The sequence below is a fragment of the Pezoporus wallicus genome, unplaced genomic scaffold (genome assembly GCF_028554395.1).
Source record: "Pezoporus wallicus isolate ANWC-B61680 ecotype Strahan unplaced genomic scaffold, APGP_CSIRO_Pwel_v1 contig_6580, whole genome shotgun sequence".
In the NCBI taxonomy this organism is placed as follows: Eukaryota; Metazoa; Chordata; class Aves; order Psittaciformes; family Psittacidae; genus Pezoporus; species Pezoporus wallicus.
Window position 1 is genome coordinate 1,360,065 of NW_026635844.1, and position 26,013 is coordinate 1,386,077.

At 34.5% G+C, this 26,013-nt stretch overlaps 1 protein-coding gene across 3 annotated transcripts in view; it reads right to left on the bottom strand.

Annotated features, from left to right (window-relative positions):
• The window catches only part of KIAA0825 (KIAA0825 ortholog), a 247,989-nt gene that overhangs the window by 112,109 nt on the left and 109,867 nt on the right, over positions 1–26,013 (bottom strand). For all 3 annotated transcript variants that reach the window (XM_057398372.1, XM_057398374.1, XM_057398373.1), the window contains 6 exons: positions 22,747–22,886; positions 13,336–13,524; positions 11,603–11,836; positions 9,407–9,815; positions 5,474–5,621; positions 1,023–1,178 (listed from right to left, as the gene is read on the bottom strand). In XM_057398372.1, coding sequence (XP_057254355.1) covers positions 1,023–1,178; positions 5,474–5,621; positions 9,407–9,815; positions 11,603–11,836; positions 13,336–13,524; positions 22,747–22,886 — 1,276 coding nt within the window. The remainder of the gene's footprint in view (positions 1–1,022; positions 1,179–5,473; positions 5,622–9,406; positions 9,816–11,602; positions 11,837–13,335; positions 13,525–22,746; positions 22,887–26,013) is intronic.

The window sequence follows — 26,013 nt, forward strand, 5'->3', positions numbered from 1 at the left end:
GAACTTCTTCCTTATATCTAACGTGAACTTCCCCTGTTTAAGTTTTAACCCATTACCCCTTGTCCTATCACTACAGTCCCTAATGAATAGTCCCTCCCCAGCATCCCTATTAGCCCCCCTTCAGATACTGGAAGGCTGCTATGAGGTCTCCACACAGCCTTCTCTTTGGTATAGTTGTACTAAAAAAGGATATCTTTCTACCACAAGTCTGTAAAGTGTATTTTGTGCTACCATAATACCATTTATTTTTAAATATTTAAAACTGAGGGGCAGAATCAAAAGTGCAGGTAATGGATTAGGAAGACTTGAGAAATGATGGTGTAAGGCTTATAAGTGTCCAAGTGCTGTCAGAAACTACATACTGTTTTGTGTAACAAATAGGGCATGTGGGGCTCTGACAGAGATTTATGCTACTATATCTATTTTCTTTAACTGTTTCATTATCAGGAAACTAATTTCTATAAGTAAATTATAATCCTTTACATATCACACAATGCAGAACAGAGAAATGGATGTTTTCCTTCTTTTTAGTGTGGGGAGTCTTTTTTTCCCCTGCTTACTCTCACTGCTCTGTTAAATTTCTGTATTTCCAAACCATCCTTTATATTTACCATTCAGCACTTCAGTGGAAAACTTACCAGGAAGATTCTATATGTGCGCTGGGCATTTTGCTGCGATTTTTCAAAGGACTGAGACTAACCCTATGTACCATTACACAGATGTAAAAGATGTTGTTGCTACTAATGGGCTTTCCTTCACTATACTGAACTAATACAGAAAGCCTCAGTAAAGGCAAATTGATCTTACATGCAATAATTCTAATGAAAGAAAAGGACAATCATGCTATTGTAGAGGGTGCCCTCATTGGATTCCTGAGTAATAATATTCCTTTGCACTTCATCAAATGTGAACATATGTAATTAATTCCATTTCCATAATTTCAGCCTCTGACATTATCATGACCATAAAAAGATTGACAAGTAAAAATTATACTACAACCAAGGTTTCAAATTTTCACAGACCTGATTGAACACTTTTGCACAAGATTCTCTGTACACCTGGAAAGGGTTGAAGACAGGCTGCTCTTCTCTGCTGTTACGTGTCAAAGGCAGGCATTTACTGGAGGTAACACCATCTTCAGAAGAATTCTCACAAGACAGTTGCTCCTTCAAATATTCCTTTTAGAAAGAAAACAAAAACAAAAACAAAAAACACACCAAAAAACAACCACAGAACAGTATATGCCTCCTAGCTTTCTAAGTGAAATTTTCCTAAATTTTAAGCATAACTTCACCGTGCGTTTGATAGAAGTTCCTTATATTAATGGAAGGAATAAATAATCTCTTACAAAATAGAAACCTTTTTAAAGAGCACCACCATTTTACAAAAAACAATAAATAACCTCCATGAATATCCATCCATCTAAAGCAAATTACAATCATATAAGCTATTGTTTTGAAACTGTCATCAAATTATGTGTCTCGGTACTCATCTAATATATATATATGCAGAAGTGAAAACCAAATGTTTTCTATAAGCTGTTATAACGTAAGATGGCCATTACATGATTTCTTTTACAGGATAAACTACACACAAATATTTAAAGTTATTTTTTGACAGCATTAAATAGTTACTACATGACTAGAAATTAATTCTTTGATGAATATGTTCAAACCAGTTGTTTAAATGCAGGAAATAAATATTCTCCCACTCTTAAAACCTGTTTTTAATTGTTTGAGCAGTCAAAGACTAGAAATCATTTATGATTTACATGGCAATTTTAGAAACTATACTGTAACAGATGCATGATTATTTTGGCCACAAGCTTTTCTGTTTTCACTTCTTAAACTACTATGTAAATAAATCATCATTGCATGCCAATAAAATGGTTTGATTTAATAGAGCTATTTTACCAAGAGCTAGATAATGATACACTTACAGATCTATTTGCCAGAAGGGCTACTGTGATCAAACAGTTTGTTATTAAGTCCTATCATAACAATGATAGGACTGCCTTAACACCGAGCAAGTACTCAAGGTGAGCTTTCATTAAGGTGGATTCAAATCCTCCTTTTATTTTGCAGTACTCCTGAGATGATAAAAAAGTTCAGAGGCAGGTGAGGGAGTATGAGAACTATCTGCCAAGGCACCTTGTGCTCCTCAGTAGGTCTTTATGAAAGAATAATTTCATCATCAGTTTAAACTGATCCAATTGTGATCTGGCCTGAAAGGCACAAGTTCTCTCCCAGTCCACATATGCTGCAGCTGTTTCTCCCTTGTGTTGGCACTAGCATATGTTGTGAAATCATCCAGAAAGAAAGAAAGGTTTCAGCCATATAAACAAGCACCATGATTTCTAGTAGTAGTAGAAAGAGGGTCCTAGGAGTGGGAAAAAACAAGGGCAAGAGAAAAAGTAGGACCGTTTCGCTCTGCTGATTGCAGCCAGTGGTCAGGACTGCTTGAGAAAAACCACGAGATTGTGAAAATGAATGAAGAACCCATGAAAATATTAAAAAAAAAACCAACAAAACAAACTAATAAAAAAAGATAAAAATACTAAAAAAACCCACCCCAAACCAAAAAAAAACCTCAACCAACCAAAAACAAAATACCCCCAGAAAAAAACCCAACTGAACCAAAAAGACTCTGAAGCCAGAGTGTTTTTGGTTTAAGACAACAGTGTGAAAATACACTGTTACCTACATTTTTTCACATAATCCCTAGATGTCTGTAGGGCAGCCAAGCCCTCTGCGTGTCACAGAGAGAGCACAAGCAGATTGTGTTGGATTTTTTAGCAAAGATACTGGAAATTGCTGTGTGTGCTTGCTAGGGTTTGAACATTTTGAGTGGTAGACTGTTCACCTCCCAGTAGAGGCATTTTTCTGTCTTTGGAATACTGTGGATTTATGTTTTGACACAGAGACCTATTAAAAATTGGTAAATGAGTTACTTTAAGAATTCCTTTAGTACAGTGTGTATTGTAGCCCCTGAAAAAGTCGTATTTCAAAAATGTGAAAATAGAAATGAAATAATTTTTTAAAACCTGTGAGCTATATCCTCACTATTATTGACTGGGCATGAAACCAACTAGACAGAATATTATTGAGCCTGACAGCTCAGGAGAGTTGGTTTCTCTTTGGCAGCCATTCGTCAAAAAATGCTTTTAAAAATTATTATTCTTTTAGGTAAATACATGAAGGACAATAGGGTGCTTTGAATTCTACAGTATCTATTATAGATCTTTATAACATAATACTCTATTTCCAAATAAAGCTTCTAAGAACAATATCCCTTTTCATCTGCTTTTCTAAAGAAAATTATTAAGAACAACAATTTGCTCTCTCATCATTTTGTTCTATATTCACAGGCAATTATTAAGTGGTGTAGCATAAAGATCTCCAAACTAATTTTAAGAATACAATCCCTTGATAGTCAGAGGAGTCTCCAAACAAAAGGATGGACATTTGAACAGGCAATCAAGTATATTTTTTGATAGTCAGGCACACTAAAAGTAAAACAATATTGTGTTCACAATAAGTGAAAAACGACATTGAAAAGTGCATTACCGTAATACCATGATAAGCATTAAAATATTTTCTAATGGTTTCAAAGGCATTTTGAAGTAAGAAGGTTACATCCTTCTGTGACTCAAGCTGGTCAAGATTCTTTTTCTTCTTGTTTTTTAATAAAACAAAACAAAAAAAACCCAAGACTTTTTCTTTTTTTTTTTTTTTTTCCACTGAGAAACATTCCATATTTAACAAGCTCTTACCAGCTGCAGAAATTCAAGGAAAGCCACCTGGGATGTGCAAAGTCAGTCTAAAGTCCCTCTTCCACCTAATTCTCCCAGCATCTTACCTCCTATTGGAACTGCTCCACTTTGTATAAATAGCCAAATACTCATAGGAGCCAGATCTTTTTCAGGGTCTCCAGAAATATGGGCATTCTACCCCTTCAGTGAGATTATGATTCTATTTTTGACCCTGGAAGTTACAGAATGGATTTTACAGCCATTTCTACAGGGTGAAACAACTCCATCAGGGAAAAAGAACAGAGCTCCATGCTGGTAGCTAATGGTCTAGCAGTTTGGGGAGCTAGTTTGGATGCGGGAGATGCATATTCAATTCCCTGGTCTAAACCAGGCAGAATGAAGATTTAAACTTGCCTATTCTGGCCTCTAGGTGATTGCCTAAACTACTGCATTACATGCTATTTTTGGAGATCTTGTTCATCTTCCTCCCTCTGTAAGAGTAATCCTGAATGTGCTCCAGGTGAAAAGGTTTTGTTTGAACTGTATTACAGTAATAATTTTCACTTCACTTCCTGAACCATTTAATTAATTTAATTATTTGAGATGAAACTTGAAAAGATTCTGTATTGTATTAATACTAGGTTGCCATCTCTACATACCTGCTTACTTTGCTTCTAAAGCTTCCAAATGCAGATGCACAAAGGTTGTTTTTACGACTATACTTAAGAGCTAAACAGTTGATCTGATTTTCAGAAGCACAGTGCCAGTACTGAGCTGCTTTGTATTGCCTTCACACTGACATAGCTGCCTAATTGTTTTTTTTAAAAAAAAAAGAAAAATCTTGGCCTATGCCTATATTTGCATTATTTTGCATTTTATTATAAACACTTCTGTATACTTGCAATGATCTTAACAGCACCTGCTTATGCATTCAAGGAAAAGTAATTTAGTAATTAAAGCTAATAAACAGAACTTTCTTAATTAAGCTGTGTAGATCTGTGTTACCGTACAATTTAAGCAAACCTGTGTTTATTTCAGTGTATGAAATCAAAATGCTTTTGGTAACTTTGGGCAATTTAGTACAGCATTAGAAATAATGAGATAATTCTCTTATTTTGCCCAAATTCCATGTGCAGCAAACAAACCTGAATTTGTTTACTGTCATTTCAAAAGCACTTTAAATGAACAGAGTTATCTAGATTAAGGAAGGTTTTCATGCATTTACTTCCTCAGAACAGCCCTAGGGTGTGTTTGTTTGTTTCTTCATTTGTTTTTTAAATCAGGAAAATTGATTTACCACATTTAATTTTACTTCCTGTAACAGTCAATTTTTCAATAACCTTGTTGGTTTTGGTTTGGTTTTTGTTTTTTGTTTTTTGTTTTTTTAATGAGTGTGGTTTGTTTTTTTGCCTTTTTTTTTTTTTTTTTTTACTGAGTTCAAACTCCTAAGATTTATCTATGGTCTACAGAATCTGAAGGAAGCTTATGAGCCATACTACTGTTTAAGTACATAAATAAAATCTACATTGTTTTCCAGAAAGTATTCTCTTCTGTACAACTGCAGAAAAGCCTAAACTGAATGGATTCTATTACAGTACAATATAGGATTTCATATTGACTTTAAGAAAAATTATCACCTCCTTGACTAACCCTTAGCTGCCAACAGACGCTGCCTCAGGCCAGTACACACCTAATTGCTCGGTAAAAAGGCCGTTTCCTTACCTCATTGAGCTGGATGATGTGATAAATTTGCCTCAGGTACTCGCTGCCACCTGGTTTGTGGCAGATATCCAGGACCATCATGTTTATTTTCTGCTCAGTGAACCCAATACCTCCTTCCTCTAACGTTGCACCTACTGTGGCTGAGGCACTGGAATATGGAGAAAGTGCAGATATTCCTAAATTAAATTTATAAAAATCAAAATACTAATATAAGATCAGCTTAAAAACACAAAGATTTGGCTTGCACAAAATAAATGTTGCTGTATAAACATCTAATAAGCCTTTATAGAACTACTTAATAAATGCTGAATACAATATTTTTAGTATTAAAATTATTTTAATCTGAAAGATGAAAATAGTAAACTTTGTTACTCTATGGATATATAAGCAACAAATTTTTTTTTTCTTTCCCACTAGAGAAGTATCTTTGCCACCAGAAATGGCATTTGCATTTGATCTTTCATACATTTTTCTTTGCTTGTTGCTGTACATATCAAAGCCTAATTAACATGTCAGAAAAGTAGCCATTACTCTAAGTATAGGTTAGAAGTTTTAAACTGAAGTCTTTTTCTTTCCATTGGTATGATGGTAATCATTTCAAAGGTACATATTTGACACTTGTTGCACTTTTTACACTGTGCTTCTTTTCTCCTTAAAAGTATTTGTGTGAAGCCACTATCAAAAAAATACCTTAAGGTGACCATCCAAAATGCCTTGAAAAATATGCTTTCAAAACTAGGACCATTGTCAGATTGCTCTCTCTACGTACAAACATGTTACCAGCTTAGCATTGTATGCTGACAAAATATTAAGGAAAAAAAACTAATTATTGTCTTCAAATATGAGAGCTATGACACAGGTATATTTTGGCACCTTGACGTGTGTCAAGAACTTGAAAGACCGACAATAATATATTATTCATTCTACAGTCATTACTGAATTAATTTAAATTCTACGAAAGAAGCATTCTGAATATAAAAAAGCACAATTTTTTAAAAGTAAACCCCAAAAGTTCCAATGTACTTTGGTATAATCAGCTGTATGTTGTAGTTTACTGTTGAAAGTGTGCCATGACTACAAAATTAGTTCCACTGGAAGTTGCTGCTTGACCTACAGGCACACTTAAATGCTATACAGCTGCTGGACATTAAAGCTGATATTGCTTCCAAATGCAGCTTCAGAACATCTTACAGAGCAAATAGTTTCAAAATATAAACTATAATTTTGTTGTTTGATGAATAGAAGTAAATGATACTCTGCTATAATGGTGTATTTTACAGAAAAGCTTTGAAGAAATTGATCTTAAAAATTAAGGCATGTTTAAGACTGATCTTTTGATGCAACATACACATACGAACTGAATTTCTTTCCAAACTTCTTCATGACTGACACTGAAAAAAGTTGAGGACCTCTGACAAAGGAGTATATCTGTGTCAGTGCCCAAATTGCATCCTTTCCTGTCTGTCAGTGTGCAGGTGAAGCAGATGATTGGATTCAGTCACTGCTATGATTAATGAGTTCCTCTCTGGATTTGGGACTGCCTATCCATCATGTCATTAGGAAGAATGTGCCCTGAAAGAGGCAGACCTCAGCCAAGGAATAACTGCATTCATCTTAATCTGTATGTGCACCCGGCCAGCCAAGTCAGGGTCACCATGATAAAAACAATAATCTTCAGCTCGACAAATTACTTTGCAAAGACAGGCATTTCTTTTCTTCTCGGGATGCATGTTCTTCAGAATCCAACGTGACTGTTTACAGCTCTGGGGCTACCATAAAGTGAAGGTTATTTTAATGAATACTAATTCTTTCAGGCAGTACACAAGAGAGGCAATGCATGCAACTGACGTTTTCTTTCACTGAAGATTTTTTTTCTGAAATCTCCTGAAAAGCTAAATTTAATTTGCATGCCACAACGGAAGAAACTATGTAATATTTACAGTTCTTATGTAGCTAGCAGTTCTGATAACAATAATGTAACACAAAATCCTGCGAGACTTTTGCTTATAAAAATTCAGTGCACTTTAAAGATGATTCCACAACTGTGTAGATGAATCACAAATAAATGTTTGAAATTTTGGGGGTTTATATTATTCCATGCTCTGCATCTATTAAAAGATCATAAACATTTCTAAAACATATATATATATAAATGCATGTGCATAGTTACCCACAATAATCCTTTAATAATTAAAAGGTCATACAAACATAAATTTACCCCAACTTAGATTTTCAATTATTATTTCAAACAAATCACATAAACACCACAAGTCTTCTCTTGAAAGACCTGCTTTTAGTTTACTGATTATGTGACTGCTATTTAGTTTAATTCGTATTCAAATTTCAGCTTTAATATATTAGTTTCATAATTTGCATTTACAATAAGATTATACCTCCACATTGCATATCTCAGCTAGTTATTAACAAGACACTTTTTTCCCTGAAATTGACTCATTATGTTTGAATAAAAAATGGCAAAATAACATTTGTGTTAGACTTCTATTGCAGAAATCCCACTGAAGTCAGGGGACTTAGTGTAGTCACTGCATCATAGTTTTGCAAATACTCACAAATGCATAGGTAATGCATTCTTAAGCTTAAAATTAGTTACCCTAGTCACAAACTAGCACTCACTTTGGTTGGCACTACAGACATACAGGAAACATTTCCCCACATTCATTTCTCACAGTCCTATACTTGATAGCTAATACAGCATTTTTGCAGTGTGTTAGTAAAGCAAATAGAGTGATATATTGAATTAAAATTCTCAGCTTCAGAAGAAGTGCAAATACTAAAGTTTTGGTTTTTAGAGGTTATCCACAATATATTCTTACACTGCGTTTATATTTTTAAATACCTATTCTCTCAGTGACATTAGAAATTATAGTATGGAACCATTCTGTTAAGTATCAATTTACACATCACTATTATGGTTTTTTCATTCTATGACTCTTTCAGTCACTAGCATCTGGCTTCAAACTTTTAATTACTGGATTAGAGCTTGTAAATTAGTATTAAATGGAAATGTAAATATTACAAAGGTCAATGTCACTGACATTCATGTGACACTATTACTACTTAGTCCTACTCATGTCAACTGACTCCTCATAGAAACAGGATACTGTCCCTTGAAGAACTGTATGAAAGTCTGTTCACCGGTATTGGTGATTCCGACCTATCATCACTATATCCTTTGTTTGTATGAAAAATTACTGTCAGGAGAGCAACAACTGCAACCTTCAAGAATACTAATTGTAAAAAAGCAGTCTTACTTTGAGTAGTCAACAACTTAATTCAGTAAGTCCTGTAACTCTAATAAATCTAATATTGGAGAGCTGATAAATCATATTTTTACAAAATGGTACATGATTCAACATTAAACCAGACAGGACTAGGATCACTTTGACATGAACAAAACTCCTTGAAAAATCATTATAAAGTTTCCAAACTCTTGGACTTTAATGTCAAATCTGCAGGGAAGGTTGATATTCCCACAGAAAGGCAGAGCAGGGTATTCTCTTAGTCCTGTTTTGATATACCCTACTTGCCCTCAGGGTTTGCTGTCTTTTAAAAGGAAGTATGCTTACTATTTAATCACACATGAACACCGAAAGCTTTTCATAGTCACTCTTAATTTAATCACTGTAAAAAAACTAATTTATAAATGCACTGTGGTGCCTTCTAGTCAGCATACTTATTCACATTATGAAAGATACACCAATTAAATTGTCCATATTTTTGGATAATAATGAAAATATGAAATCTCTGAGTACTATGAAGACAATTTTCCAAAAGCCATCAATATTAAGAACTAATCAATTTAATAAATTCACTTTTTTTTTTTAATGAAATTGAATGATAGCCATAAACACAGGAATACTCAGTAAAATAAAAACCAAAAAACATAGCATTTGAAAAATACAATGTTCTTACCTGTCCATGCTCAATTTTCTTGCCTTCAGCAACTGGCTTTCAATCCAGTTTGGTCTTTGCTGTTCAATATTTTGTATAACCTTCTGGATCACTTGCTTAGGGCCACTTTTCTGTTTTCCCATAAGACTTTCTAAGCACACATGAATTAAACTGAGTTTTTCTTTGCTCCATCTGTCAAGTGTTGCACCTGTTAAGAGTTCTGCAGTATTTCCATCCTCAAATATTCGACATATAATTACAATCAAGTTCCAGACAAGCAGACCAGCTTTCTTCAATTCAGCAAAGTTTCTTGACATTTTTCTCTCAGCCAGAAAAAAGAAGTACTTAATTGGGGGAGGCAAACATGCAATCACTGTAGGTAACTTGCTGATTACAATAGATACTGCCTGAGCTGCAAGCCTTGTGAAGCCTTAAAAAAGAAAGAAAAGAAGATATGATTAACATTAACATTCTAGTTCTATCACGGCATGCTTCTGAATGTTGTATGATAATTTCTAACTTTCTTTTGTACGGAAAATGGGTAAAAAGCTTAAGTACTCAACACGGTAGCTTGATTTCTATTGTGCTCCCTCCATATAAATCCCACAAAAGCTAAACAATAACATGAATTAAACCAGAGAACCTAGAAAATTTTGAATTCAGACTGTGAGTCTCTTAATAATTAGTCCTGATGTGCACAGTTATTACAAAATAAATGAAAAAGACAACACCCAGCTGTTATGAATGGTAAAAAAGTTGTTTCTGAAATTGTAGTGTAATATTTTTAGAACTTCATGAATGGAGCAGTGTCCTACATATCTCAGGATATTACATACATTCTTAATCTTTAGTTTTCTTAGTTTTCTCTTATTATCTTTTCCCCAGTTTTATTGATCCCTTTCTATGTTCAACCCTACGAAACTTGACTCATCAATTTTCACATAAGCATGCATGCTATATAGCACAGCATTTTAAACATTCCAGGTATTAAAAGTAGAAGACACTACACTAAATATGGTGCTCAAAACCCAAACGAAAAAATACACCAAAAGGTGATCCACAATGTGGAGTAATTTAAAAAATCACCAAAAAAAAACCCTGGTAAAACAAGAAAAACCCTGACTCGTTGCATCTGTATTGTCAACTTCTTAAAATAAAACCTCAAAAACAAACAATAAAAAAGCCCAAAACCACACACACACACAGAAAAAAACTCACAAACTCCCCAAACTGCTAGATCTGTTCTAGGTGTCCAACAGCCAGTTTAACTTGTGACCAAGTCTGAGTCTTATGTCTCAGCTTGCATACCAATTCAGGCTTACTAGTATCCTAAAATTGACATACAAGTAGTTCTGGATTAAAGTGATATTGCAGTAAGAGTGCAGTGAGCACACTGCTGCATAAATATGCCTCAATATGCTGAGGAGAATATACACAGAAAGAAAGAATGGATTGATGCTCTGGCTTGCCTTCAATCTACATATTCAAAACTTTATGCCAGAATATACTGCAGTGATGGTACTGTAGTGAAAATCTTCAGGTAATATTTTGGTGGCAAAAAATTTATGGTGAAATCTTTCCAAAAGTTACCCTTTTGAAATGACGGAGGCTTTAGGCACTGTAGACTATGAAAGTATATACTAGAAATCAGCTTTACATCTAACCTTCAAAATATCTCCTATTACATGCATTATTTCTCTTTCTTCAGTAACTGTTTCAACAACCCAGCAGCATCATATTCTGTAACAGTTTCAGCACTATTCAAACACAAATTGCTGTGTTATAAAATTGGGATAAGTTGTTATCATTTCAGTCAGCATTATGTATCTAAATTTAAACAGTCCTGACTGAAAAGATAACTAAGAACTGGTTACAGCCATTAAGACAAGAGTGTAGATATTATACCTTAGTCTGCCTTGAATCATAACTTATTACTGCCAGATGCTAAAAATATTTTCAGTACTACTATTATCAGTACTACAATACTTATTTTAAAAAGCTTGTTTGTGTATGCATTGGTGTAAGGCTCAAGAATGAATAACTGAATTTTAATGCCAAGTGCTTTGAAAAAAAAACCCCACACAGGATGTTTGGAAATAATTTTATTCATTGTCAAACTGCAACACTCATGAACTCTGTCTAATTTTGATATGTACTCATTAAAGCAGTAACAAGCTTTTATGACAAATGATAAAACAGTGTATAAATTTCACCCACATTTCCCAGATTCTTTTCTCTTCATTTCCCGAGGAGTATAATTCCATTCCTTTGGAACCGTTTTCAGTAAACTTTCAGGCACTATTTGCTTGTGCTGGTATGTTCCATAGTTTTCTGTTGCCTCCCATGAATGCATCAAAGAAATTATCTGCTTCACAATACCTTTGACTGAATTAATCAAAGTCAGCTTCAAGCATCTGATAACTTCTGGCTCCGACTCACAACAACTGGAAACTTCAGAAGGAAAAATTATTAAATATTCAGTAAGTGTAGTCACTTGTGTAAATCTGTTTCAGGAAAAAGTGTTTCAGAATTCATATGGAAAGAAAAGTAACAACATTATGAGTCATAATAACTTAGACCTATTGACCTATTAGAGAAAATAAACCAAAACAACATAGCATCTTGTACCATCTTAATACAGTACTGCCAAAAACGCAATTTCATTTATTTCCTTCATCCTCCTTTCTCCTTCAATATGTTTCTAAAAATTTAATTTAAGTTGACATCTTCCTTTTCATATGGAATAAATTTAATTACTTGTTAGACATCAATGAGGCAAATAGATATAACTGGTTTTTTTTCTACTTCCTTGTCTTGATAATATTAATGCAGTTGCGTTTATTAGATACTCCAACTGTTACACTAGGGAACAGCAAAGGAAGAAAAGATATTTTGGAAACAAAAATGCATACGAATGACAGTCATTAACAGAGACATAGGGTATTATCAGAGATTGCATGCTGAAAATAGAACACCCAAATGCAGTTACAAATACATTACAACAAGTATCAATCTTCTCCACATTCTTAATACCACAGAGAATTGAGGAGCAGCAGGTGTCAGGCAGAGGGCTGGAGGACATAAGAGGGGTGTCTTTTGATATGTTAGGTCCTTTCCTCTATTTTGCTTGTACTTTTTGCTGGTCTAAGTTTCATTCTTTTTTTACATGGCCTTTCTGGAAGCTTCCATACAATGTTTCTCTTTTTTTGCTTTCTCTTACACCATAGACTGCTACTTTTGAAATCCCATTTTTCTCTGAGGAGTACCTGAGCAGTTTTACCACAACTGTTTCTTATTTTGTGATACTCATAATTCTGTGTCCCCTCTTACACTCTCCCATTTTCTTTCTTTTCTTTTGAGCTTTCCTGCATTTTATCTATCAACATTTCAAGATCATCCTTCTAAACCTCACCTCTTTTCTCTGGTTGAATACTGCTTTTCCTTGAGGGCAGCGTCAGATGCTTTAATTGTGAGGGCAGCTCTCCTACTCCATGGAAAATGAGGCGCCTGCCTGCCTGTTGACAGTGGAGTTTATATGCCCATCAGACTACTTCTCCCCCAATAGGAGTCCTTCCTTTTTCCACTCTTTTAATTGTTTCTTACTTTTAAATCGTGGCAAAGGTCTAGAGTCATTAAATGCACAGAGAAAAAGAACCTGTGCTGATAAAGAGGTACAAAAAGGATCTGCTGCTAGCATGCTGGTTCGGCAGACACAAGGAAATAAGGCTCCTGGTCGACCATACTGCTCCATAACCTCTGCTGTCTTCAAAATTTTCATCACTCCTACCATGAGCTGGTTGCTCAAAAGACTTTGATTATACTACAATTTTGAAGTAAACTACTATAATTACATCTGATTTATTAAGGTAAAAAAAATATGTACTATATATCAAAAAACTGACTACTAGGTTTAACATTAGATTTTAAATACTTATTATTACATAAAATACCTGTCATATTGTATAAGCAATTCCACAACTGCTCTTTTTCCATGTAGGTCTCAAAAGCAATGCCAAGAGATTTGGGTGATAAAGTGCAGTAAGACAATACTCTGAAGATTGTTTCAATCAGAGTAGGCTCTTTACTATACATCTGTTCTAAGAGAGAACTCTGCTCATGACGATTCAATACTTCATTTCCTTAAAAAATAAAGAAAACCATGGTTACAATAATTTTCAAGTAATTCAAGTTCACAGTAATAGATAGTATTAGTCAAAATGAACTGCAAACTGTATCTAATATTTCAAACAATAATACTGTAGATACTATACTGTATTATCTATACTATACTATCTGCAGATACTGAAATTTGATCTTCCTCTGCATAATGATATTTGACTTCCTGAATTATACGTAGCCATTAAAAAAAAGACTGAAGCATGTTTACAAACTATGGAATATGGCTATTTCAAAACACGCTCAGTATATGTTTGGAATTTGATTATTTGATAAATACTAATCAGAAGTAAATTGTACTATTTCTGTAGAACCACAGTCAAAAAGTTATTATTACTTAATTCCTCTTATCAGTATATTAGTCATACGAAGAAACTGAACTCTATAAAATATAATAGAGTAGCAGCTGCATACTCCCCAGAATGGGTTGTCTTCTTTTTTCAGTATAAGATGAAACTGAGAAGAAATCAGTTCCACAAAACAAAATCTCAGCCCTGCTAAGATACAGATATGTATGTTTTTAAAGGCAACTAGTGATTTTTATAGAGTTGAGTGGTTAATACCTCACATAACACGCATTTCTGTTTTTCATAATCCTTACAAAACATTCTCCCAGCTGAAAGATAATAATGTGTTCAAACCTCTTTGAACCAATGCAACTCAGTGGTTTTGAGTTATGCTAATGCCAAAATGTGGAAAATGCTTTTGATGTTAACAGTCATAACAAATGACCAGAGCCGGAACCAATTAAACACTCTTAAGTTTCTAGATTGCAAACATGAAATTTAGATAAAACAGTGCTTGAAAATGTCATTGGTTTATGACCGTTTGACTGCCCTTACCTTTCGCAACCTTTGCAGGAGAAAGATGGGAGACTATATTTCTAAACTGTGGTTTGTAATGGTTCAAACACCCTTCAAAATACACCACAGTGGAAAACTGATGGTCTCCACCCAGCTCTGAATGATTTGAGAATGTTGTAAAATTAAAAGAATCTCATTCTACTCTCCTCTAGAATTCCTAGAATCTAATTCACACATTACTGCAAACCATTCAGCCTGGGTAGCATGCAGCCTTGATAGAAACAGCCCATAGGATATAGAAAGCTGAAAAAGAAGATCAGTGATTTCATAACCAACAAGCTGCGGGCTTTTTTCCCTGAGGCAGGAGACAGATTAGCGGTAAGATTTTTTTTTTTTAGTCAGCTTTTCTTCCTGTGGGTTGAGTAAGCCAGCATACTTTGCTGAGAGACCTTTCAATGCCAGATGCTTCAGAGTATCTGGAGAATCAAACGAATTCCACTAATTCACTCAAACCAGTGATATGTTGTCTAATATGGATGTGACAAAAGAAAGAACCAAAAAAGCAGGAAAAAGCCGTTAAAAAAGAAAACCACAGAGCTATTCAAATTTTGAGATGAAAATTTGAATTAACTTTGATTATATGACTATAGGGATTTTTTTAAATTAATTTAATCAAATTCTAGGGAGGAGGATTTGCTGAGATTTTAAATACTATTTAAACTGTCTTTACAGAACATGATGGGAAATGGCATTATTGCTTTGTTTAAAGGGGTTTATGACATGAAACGAAGCCTAAATTTCTTTTATGATCGTGCCACATGGAATGTTTGAGTCACAACTTCATAATAATTTTTCTAATGAACTTAGTTCTACAAGTAAATTTAGATAAATTGAAAGAAGTATAAAAGAATTCTGTAGGGGTTTATACATATCTTCTTATGACTAGTGTATAATACAAGTCTGCTTTTCAGCCAAGACATTCAGGAATCCACTGGGAAACCATTCTGAGGTGAAACATAACAAGATATGTAAGCTTTCATTAGCTTTATTCTTTTGTTTTACCCTTAAATGAATGTTGCCCACGTTGGAAGAATATCTGACCTTTCAAAGCTCAAGCTGAAATGGATTTTTTGACAACTAAACTAGCATAGATCATAGAATCACAAAATCATAGAATAGTTCAAGTTGGAAGGGATCTTAAAAAGATAATGTCAGCTGGCTGAAAGGTTTAGAAAGTTGATCAGTATAGCTGGTTAAATATTACGAATTAGGAGTCTACAGAATGGTAGGTAGATTTCTCTTGCTTTAGAATTTTTCTTTAACACTTATTAGCTCACCTGTCATAACATTAAATATTCATCCTAGTTTCAACTCCAATGCAGCCTTCCTGTTAAACATCATAATAGGCATCATACCTATTGCCCACTGATGCCTACCTCTATATATTTCTCTTTTTTCTGCTCACTGCATTTCAGTATCAAAAGCTAACCTGTGAATGGAATCTAAAGCTCCTATAGGTAGCTCAAAGTAGATGCTTCTTTCTCATTTTAGCAGGACTTACATCCATATACAAATATGGCTATATGGTTAGGCACCTGTTAACGAAAACTGCTGTTTGTTATTTTCATATAGTCTAATGTTCAGTTGATACACTGGGGGGAAGGAATGCCATCCAGAGGGACCTTGACACGTTTGTGAGGTGGGCTGATGCCAACCTCATGAAGTTTAACCATGCCAACTGCAAGGCCCTACACCTGGGTGGGAGCAATCCCAGGCACAGCTACAGGCTGGGCAGAGAAGAGATTCAGAGCAGCCCTGAGGAGAAGGACTTGGGGGTGTTGGTTGATGAGAAAATGAACATGGGACGGCAGTGTGCGCTTGCAGCCCAGAAAGCCAACTGTATCCTGGGCTGCATCAAAAGGAGCGTGATCAGCAGGTTGAAGGAGGTGATCCTGCCCCTCTACTCTGCTCTCGTGAGACCTCACTTGGAGTATCGTGTGCAGTTCTGGTGTTCTCAACATAAAAAGAATATGGAACTGTTGGAACAAGTCCAGAGGAGGGCCACGAGGATGATCAGGGGACTGGAGCACCTCCTGTATGAAGATAGGCTGAGGAAGTTGGGGCTGTTCATCCCGGAGAAGAGAAGTCTGCGTGGAGACCTCATAGCAGCCTTCCAGTATCTGAAGGGGGCCTATAGGGATGCTGGAGAGGGACTCTTCATTAGGGACCGTAGTGATAGGACAAGGGGTAACAGGTTAAAACTTAAACAGGGGAAGTTTAGATTGGGTATAAGGAAGAAGTTCTTTACTGTAAGGGTGGTGAGGCACTGGAATGGGTTGACCAGGGAGGTTGTGAATGCTCCATCCCTGTCAGTGTTCAAGTCCAGGCTGGACAAAGCCTTGGGTGGCATGGTTTTGTGGGAGGTGTCCCTGCCCATGTCAGGGGGGTGGGAACTAGATGATCTTAAGGTCCTTTCCAACCCTAACTATTCTATGATTCTATAATGTTCCATATGCACAGAGGATATCAAGTATATTAAAATATCCATATTATTAATAAATACATTTAAAAGACAATTATGTATTGAATGAATAACATCTACATCCTAGCCAGTCACAATGTATCATTCATCCTAGGACAAAATAATGAACTTAACCTTTTGGGGTAGTACCATGTATTTTAAAAGTGTATCTTGAGGGGGAAGCATAATTTATCCGTATTTCTTTCTCACTGATAGAAATACTTCCCAGTAACTTGCTGACATTACCACACTCATCCAGCTCTTATCTGCTACTGGTTTAGCCATGAAATGAATTTTACTGAATGTAGAAAATCTGTTATTGATTCTAGATGACTCCTTCCCTAGTGAATCCTTACAAGACAGACAAGATATAAACAGTCATGCTGTCTTTTTTGACCAAAAGTTGTAGTCAAAATTAAAATTTATACATGCTATTTCATTTAGGAACAGAAACTGAAGATGGCACAAGTTATTTCTTATACAGTTCTTTTATTTGCAAAGCTCATAAAACCTCTACTTTCTTTATAGCTTAAATCACAGCAGCTTATGAGGATATAAAAAAATGCAAAATAGGATATATTGTATCTGTTTAGAACCAAACATTTCAGCAAGCACTTTGCACTAGTTTCCTCTTTGCACTGTATTCTGAGTGTTTCTTCTGTTACCGGCATTTTTTTTTCTATTCTTTTTCTGCATCTGTTCTGGTAGATCATTTTACTTGTCTCTTATAGAATTGGTCCTCTCCAATGCAATCACTCTCCAGTCAGTCTTCACAGCTAGACTATTGTAACTTTGAATATATCTTTATTTTGGCAGAAAGTCTATTATTTTATTTTTTAATTCCAAAAAGAACTTTTAGAATGTATTACTTCTATCCTAATGAAATACAGATCTTTATCCTACCCATTTCAATCTAGTAAAAAGAAATAATCCTCTGTATCAGCTGCTACCTGTAAATCCAATAAATCCCGCACTTGTGACAACTAAAAAGATCAACACAAGTCAAAAAGACTTTAACAAACTTTTAACATCTGCCCATAAAATCAGCATACTACTTTTGCGGCTATATATGTCACCAATCCCATAGAAATTTACTCTCATTTGACTTTCTTAGTATTTTTCTCCCTAAACATTTTATTTTCAACTGAGATGAGCCTTCCATTAATGAATCTCCAGGTTAATGGCTTATCTGAAATCTATCACAGATATATCACAGTCACAGATATATCACAGAGCCTATCTTTACATTTTGTCAAAAGCAGGTATGTGGTTCTCAGCAGGGCTCCAGTAAGTCCACATGGAAATTCATTTTCAGCATTTCAGAATGTCCATAAAATCTGTTCACTGTTTTCTTTATCGCTGGAAAGTCATCAAGTATCGAGTAAGGTATCTGATTATGGTCCCTTTTCTGTTGATCTTCCAGATGGAAGCACAGGACACCTGTAAACCCTTGTACCATTTTACCACATTGGTTACGCACGTACAGTACCCAATAAGTCTGCTGGTCAGATAGGTATTTTTAGTGGATGTCACTTTTAATGTAATCTTTTGATTTTTTTGTTGTTAGGCTACCATGATACTGTTTGCTATCATGAAGAAGCTAAGAAAACTTCTAGGTGTTCTGAAGTCTGTACTCACAAGCTTCATCCTGGATGACCCACAAATATCTGTGAAGAGAGCTATCTCTGCACAAGAATATAAATGCCTCTAAGAGACTTGTGCTTTCCTAAGGAGGACAATTATTTCAAGAAGTACAAAAATAATGACTTCGAGTACTGGAAATGAACTGTTGTAGAGGTTTTGCCAATGGTCAAGATTTTAATGGAGCTGGTAAATTATTAAAGGAATGTACTTTTTTTTTTAGTAGTAACTCACTACTGTCACTAAAAGTACAGTCTGATTCCTGAGTGAGGTCAGTTGGTAAAGCTACCACTTTTCACCATTTTTTAAGGGTAACTTGGAAAAACCAATGTTGTTTACATTTAAATGACTGACATTTAATTAATTAAACTGAATTTAATTAAAATTTAACTAGTGCTTAAAACTTACTCTTAAATTCCACATTATACATTGTGGTGGTTAAAGAGCTACTTCACAAGGGGCAAAGACATGGGGTGAGGGAAAAACATCCTTCCATTTGACAAATATAGTTTCAAGTAATTTCTCTTGCCAGAAACCTGTTTATAAAAGCACAGCAGCAGAAAGCTCTTTGTATCTATTAGTGTCTGGGGAGTTGGCTGTTACAGTACCACAGAGTTTTATTTTTCTCAGTGGAAATCCTCCTTTCCTAACCCTCCTTAGGTATGCTAGTTAAATTATCTCTTTTTGAAGTATCTCACATTTCTTTGGGTACAATTTCAGTTTTGCAGCCTTAAATTTATCACAGAATATTTGCAAATGCCACTAAGTTTTAGTGGGGACCAGCATTTAATCTAGGTTTAACTGTACAATACCCTCTTACATTAGTCTCTAGATTATGCATTGTGCCATCCAAAAACATTAGGTGAAACTGCCAATGGCCTTGTCCTACTGTGAAAGCCAGTTTTCTTCCAATTTATCTCCACATGCCAGTATTCACTTTAAATTTGTGTAGAAAATTACATGTAACAACTGGACTCTCATGCATTCACTGCTATGAATAAGGGGGGGGGGGGGGGGGGGAATGTGTCTTAAAAAAAGGGAATACATTGTTTTTTCTGTTGTACAGCATTAACTTGGCACTATCATCTCTACTTAAACAAAACTATGTATGAGGCCCAAGGACTGATTGAAGGACTCAAATGTGCCTTGCTGACAATTTCTCAGTAAACTCTTTCTGTCTACTATTGATAAATGGCTAGGTGTCTGCTGACTGACAAGGTTCCCTTTAGTATTAAACCTGTGTTGGGCTAGTGTAATTCAATAAAGCTATTGCTTTTTGCTTTCTTATGCAGAGAATAAGTCCTGGTTCCTGGAAATAAAGACTCTCAAATGAGAAGTCACTGACTGTTCTGCTGGCATGCTGTGCATTTACAGCAAGTCCAGCAGAGAATCTCAGAGCTCACTTTCACCCTTCTTATTTTCATATCGTCATCTGCTGGATTGAATAACTCATATCATGCAAGCACCACTTTCTTTATTCCCCTATTATTTGTGGCTTGTCAAAATAATCAATTTTTTTTTTCACAACCATAGCTGAGAAAGCCATTCTGGTAAAAAAGGTCACCAAGAAAATTGCAAAACAGTTTGTTTTGCCAGAAAATTAACACAGTACCAGCTACCTTCATTATTTCCCTCCACAAAGGCACAGCAAAGGACCATAGCCCCTTCACTCATGCAAGAATATGTCTTCTTAGAAGATATTTTCTAAATATTGGTATATATATAATATATATATTAGATTTATATATTATATTATATATAATATATATTATATTATATATTATATATATTATATTATAATACCCCTATATTATTAGGGGTATTATATATTCCCCTATAAAAATCCCTATATGGGATTACATGGAACTGTAATTAACTGTAATTCAATGCACCTACATTATTTAGACTCATAGTTTAAGTTATAGAGTTGCAAAATGCAAATCCAATCTTTCAACTCTATTTTTCAAACCTGCCTTTTATCCAGTGGTCACACTCCCTGGAGACAAATAAGTGGTGCAGTTTTGGATATCCTGATATATTTCTTCTAGTATTTTTGATGCAATAACTTCACATTTGAGGATTTTTACTTTTTATGTACATTTCATATATCATATTGCATAAAAAATAACAAAAGTCTAAATCTTGTCACCTCCCTAACTGGATAGGTTATAGTTACATACATGGAGCTTCATTAGTGTCAACAAATATGGTAACCTTGTAATATTTAGCAACACTAAATCATGTATACATGCATTCTGCCAAAATACTCTTTCTACTGAGACAACTTAGTCAGTACCAACAATACTCCATATTGTGACAGGGAATATACATTATTTGTAACACTTACCAGGGTACAACTGTGTAAGAACAATGGGAATGCTATTAAATTAAATGTGTTTGCATGGTGCTTACTGCAACTATCCCCAAATATTGCTACCATACAATAAAAAGGTATCATTACCAAAAAACTCCACATATAAGCACCTCTTCATAAAGAATTTTTGCCTTCTGGCCTGCTTTCTAAAAGGGAGAAAGACTAAGTATAAAATAAACTAAAACGTGAGAATTGTTTTCACATGAAAAAAATTCTCATAATGTAGTTAAATACGAGGGAGTTTTGTTATTGCTACAGCAAATAACTAAAAAACTACAGTACACTTCGCTTTTAATCTGTTTTCACATTGCAAAATTTTAGTGTTGATGAGTACATAATTCTTTAAGACTTTTATTCTACTGAACAGAAGAATCCAAAACTGTCATTGCTAGTACTAAGGTATGGCTTGTTAGTCCAACTTTCCTTGTACTAATATATAACAGATCACATAGGAACAAAACAATACTTTATATAGCATCACAAAGCTGCTGCATAGGAGAGGGAATAAAGAATACAATAATTTCATCCTTAGATAATTAACCCCATTGAAATTAATTTAGAAGTTATGGATCATTGCAGGTTTCAACTTAATCTAAACTGAAAGTTTATTCATACCAATGTTGTAGTTACATTAATAAAGTCTGTGTAAATAGCACATTTTCTAATTCAAAGTAGTATATTTCCCTGAAGCTCAGGAGGTTGGTCAGTCAATAGATTAACACATTCTGTCACTTAATACCTGTGATAACTTAAGCAGCTAGTAAAATACAGTACTGGATAACACTAGGGTAAGAATACAATCCTGATCAAACATTTGTTAGTCTTTGTAAAATACGACAGGTATCTGAGTAGGCAAGCAGATGCAGTGCAGTTTGCAGTTAGATGCATGACAGAAGTGGGTGGAAGCAAAGTTGTACCTCTGACAAATGTTAGACCATTTTAAAATGACAGAACTAAATTATGTTTTATCTACTATTATGTGAACCTAGCAGTTTTTTCTTTTTCTAAGTAGGGAGAATTCTTTTGCTAAAGAAAGACAGGAACCAAAACTCTCATTCACTATTACGGCAAAATTACGTCAAAAGCGATTATACCATTAGCTTTTCAACAATATGATCATTTCATCCAGAAGCTATTAAAAAAAGATGTGATAAAGTTTGTTGTTTCAAACACAGTGCTAGCAGAATAAAAAGAAAAAAGCTTGTAGAACCATTATTTTATTTGTTCTACTTTCATAGTGCCATTAATGAGAGTATTAACAAGAGGAAGCATATAAACGCACTTCTAGAATGCCTACAGTGACAAACCTAAAACAACTTCAACAAAACCTCTAAGAAGCTTTTCACTGTTGAAACAATTTTGAAAGTGATCTTTCAGACTGCTAATCCACACTTTTAAAAACCTGTGTGAAGCAGTTATGGTATCAAAATTCTGTTAAGTTAAAATCTATTTTGACTCCTCTGAATTTACAATTTTACAGCCTATTTTATCAAGTCACAGTCTGTTTTGAAACTAAGAATATTCAGATTGACTGTAAAACATAATAATTTCTTTCTTTTTACTCATTCAAGAAGTATGCCCTACTGGAAAATGAATACCCCCCAAAAACGTACTTTTTCTGTACATTTCATGTATCATATTGCACAAAAAATAACAGAAGTCTAAATCTTGTCACTTACTAACCAGGTAGGTTATAGTTATATACATGGAGTATGCGTGTATACATATATCCAAAATACCCAATATCCCCCCCAAAAACACATGACAGGTTTCCTGCAGTATTCAAGTTGTTAAAAATGGATTTGTATTTCTCAGCAATATAAGGATTGACAGTATAAATACTTACTTGAACTTCTCAGTAAAATTTTTACTAAGAGACAATCATGATGTAGCAATGTTTCCAAAAGCAAGTTCAAGTTGCAGTATGGCTGGGATAAGAGCAGTTTTAGCTGACCCTGGGCTGCCATTTCTGTGGCTGATGGAGTCCTTTCGAAATGTAAGATAAAGAGAGAATAATGTAGTTAATTTATCTATGAAATTAATATCCTTATAGTGCAGATGTAATGCTAACTCACTTAAATGTCAGTTCCTCTCAGATTACTCTGAAAACGCTTTCATGCTTGCTTACTTTAAGGCAGCTCAGGGAAGGAATTACATTTAATTTCAACTAGCTAAAAGCAAATTAACATTTGGTTGTCTGCCAAAGTTATAACTAATACAAAGCAACCTCACATCTCTTTCATGGAAGCATGTTTGCCTTGTTCTACCAGGCAAAAAGGATTTTTTTTTTTTTGTGCTTGAATAAATTTAAGGCTATTAGTCTTTAGTTCACTATTACACTAATTGCTTAGCAAGAGCTCTGAAATGTCCTTGATGAAGTATATGAAGCTCTTAATTAAAAAACAGAGAATGCTCAAAGGGGCTGCAACATGCCACATTAGGTTGACCAATGCTTACACATCCTGAAAAACCTACCTGAACTATTAGACTGGCTAAATGACTGCTTTGCCAAAAGGGAGAAGTGAGAAAGCATGGTAGAAATTCATGACTTTCTAAGGAGATTGCAGATTGTTTTCTGTTTGTGTTTTTTGTTTACTGCAAAAGTTTAGATTTCCAAACAAAAATATTCCAGGCTTCCTCTGACATCAGCCAGTGACCCAACAACTGTTGGACTCACCCAGCGCAAAGGGGGGGAAAAAAATTAAAATCTTGTCCTGCTAGGTGTTTATCACTGACTGTATTCATTATTTTCTTCTTCTTGCAACATTTTCAAAGAGACATTTTCAAAATCGGGTTCTGGTTAAATTTTTTTCCTTGAAAGCTCAATTTTTCATTGTTTTGAAGGTTTTAAAATTAAATTTCAGCTGCTGTTTAGCCACTGAATTTATTCACTTTGGCTACAAGTTTATACAACAATAGTTGCTAACACTGAAAGTTTATGCACTGCATATGTAAACTTTTATGCACATAAATTTTACATGTACCGCTGTAAGAACTACATATGCACTGACAAATTGACTATGCAGGCATAAACATTTTCTGGCAGCACACACACACCTTCAGCATCAGCTAAAGCCTTATTCATCAGGAGCTAGATTTTCCTGTCAAGTAAGTATAAAGATTTATATGGATATACTTTATGTTTCATTTACACACAACTATTTGCACAGAACTAAACTGGGTTTATGTAGCTCTCCTAACAGAGAGGAATTTCTCTGTTACGTGCATACTTCTAAGACCATCAGACTAGATCAAGTGTGTTACCACCCAACTCTGCCTGTATGCACACATGAAAAAAACAAAGATAACTGCACAAGCACTTCACTGTTCAGTCAAGGCTGATATATAGATAATGCAACTAATACAAATGTACAACACCTGGAAATGAAAATGCCACCTGATACACTCTTTCAATTTATTCCCTCTCAGGTATATTTGCATACATTACCAGAAAAGCAGTTTGCCACAAATCTTGCAGGGCAACCTTGAAGTTACCTAAGGAAACCAAGCTTCTATAGGCGCATCTCCCAAAAGGACCTCTACATCACACTATTATGTCAAAACTTCACATAATTAAGTATTAATACTGTAATAATCATTTCAGTAAAAGAGGATTTCATACATCTCAGCCTTTGGAATGTTAACAGCAAAGGAAATACATGTGGGTTGATAAGTAATGTATGTGCCTTGAAAACTTATGAACAGCTACTGTGATTTTCATCTGGGATATATATAATTGTTGACAATATCATGCTGACTCCACAATTATATTTTTGCATACTGAATTCTAATTATATTTATCAAAATATATATATACACATATACATTTAAATATTCATAGAATTACAGCCAAAATAATTTTTCTACATTTAAAATACATACTGCATTCAAACTTTCAACACTGGAGCTTTGCATTCTTAACAGTATTACCTTAATTTCTGTATGTTCAAGATTAGTTATATAAATTCTCACCATGTTAGGAACTCATCAGTTTAGTCAGTAATTAAAGCTTAAATTAAAACAGTTACTAGAATTAGCACTGTGGCTGAGAGCAAACGCAACAATTCACTAATTCAGTTAAAATATATGGTCCACTTTCATTTTGTTTCTCCCTTGAATGCCATGTTATCATTCATATATATAATATATATATAAAGCCACTTATTGCTTTCAAAATATAAGAAAAGGGACAAGTTTGGTCAATTAGATTTATGAAGGACAATATTTTATATTACTTAAGAAATAAATATCACTTTTAAAATATTTGAGTTGAAAGAAAACTTGTCTGTCATTGACCAGATGGGAAGCTATCATGTTGTAATATATACCAGTTCTTGGCTCTTTAGGCCTCTTGCAAATTGAAATGTACAGTGATGTGATTCACTTGGAGGAAAAATAAAATACAGCAGACATTCCCTACAGCCATGTAGCTAGCAACAATAAATGCACTGAGAAGTTTTGTAACGTGCATATGGAGAGGCATATGTTCTGCCATCCTTTTAGCTCAGTACTAGTGAAAATAAGACCAGCCTCATAAAAAGTGACAAAAGGTGAAGTACATATAAATATCACACATATAAATGATCAGTTTACTACAGTAAAAGATAAAAAAATGAGGACTCTGATTTGCGAATGATACGATTATAAACCCCAAATGAAGCAAAGAATGAATCATAATTACCACTAAAGGAACTGTAATATATCAATAATTATTTAGTTTAATAATCAGCTATGTTATTTTGGTTAGTATCCAAGATGAAAAAAAACCCAAACAAAACAAAACAAAGCAGAAGACCTCAAATGGTAAGTTCAGGATTTTAAAAAGCAAATAAACATTAAAACTAATTCATGTTAACAGTATTGACAAAGATGTAGAAGTCAGATAAAAGAACACAGACTGTAGGCATATTCAGGCATGAAAAATAATGTAGTAAATCTGGTTAAATAGTGAAATTGTAAATAAAATAAATTCAGGAACTAGCAAAAGTGTCTCTTGAAGTATCAAGCTTAGGAAGAGCAAATAATTAACAGCTACATTTATGGCAGGTTAGAGTCATCAGTTAAAAATTAGGTGGCTACAGCTGGGAGGTGTATACAATTGCTTGTGCTTCCA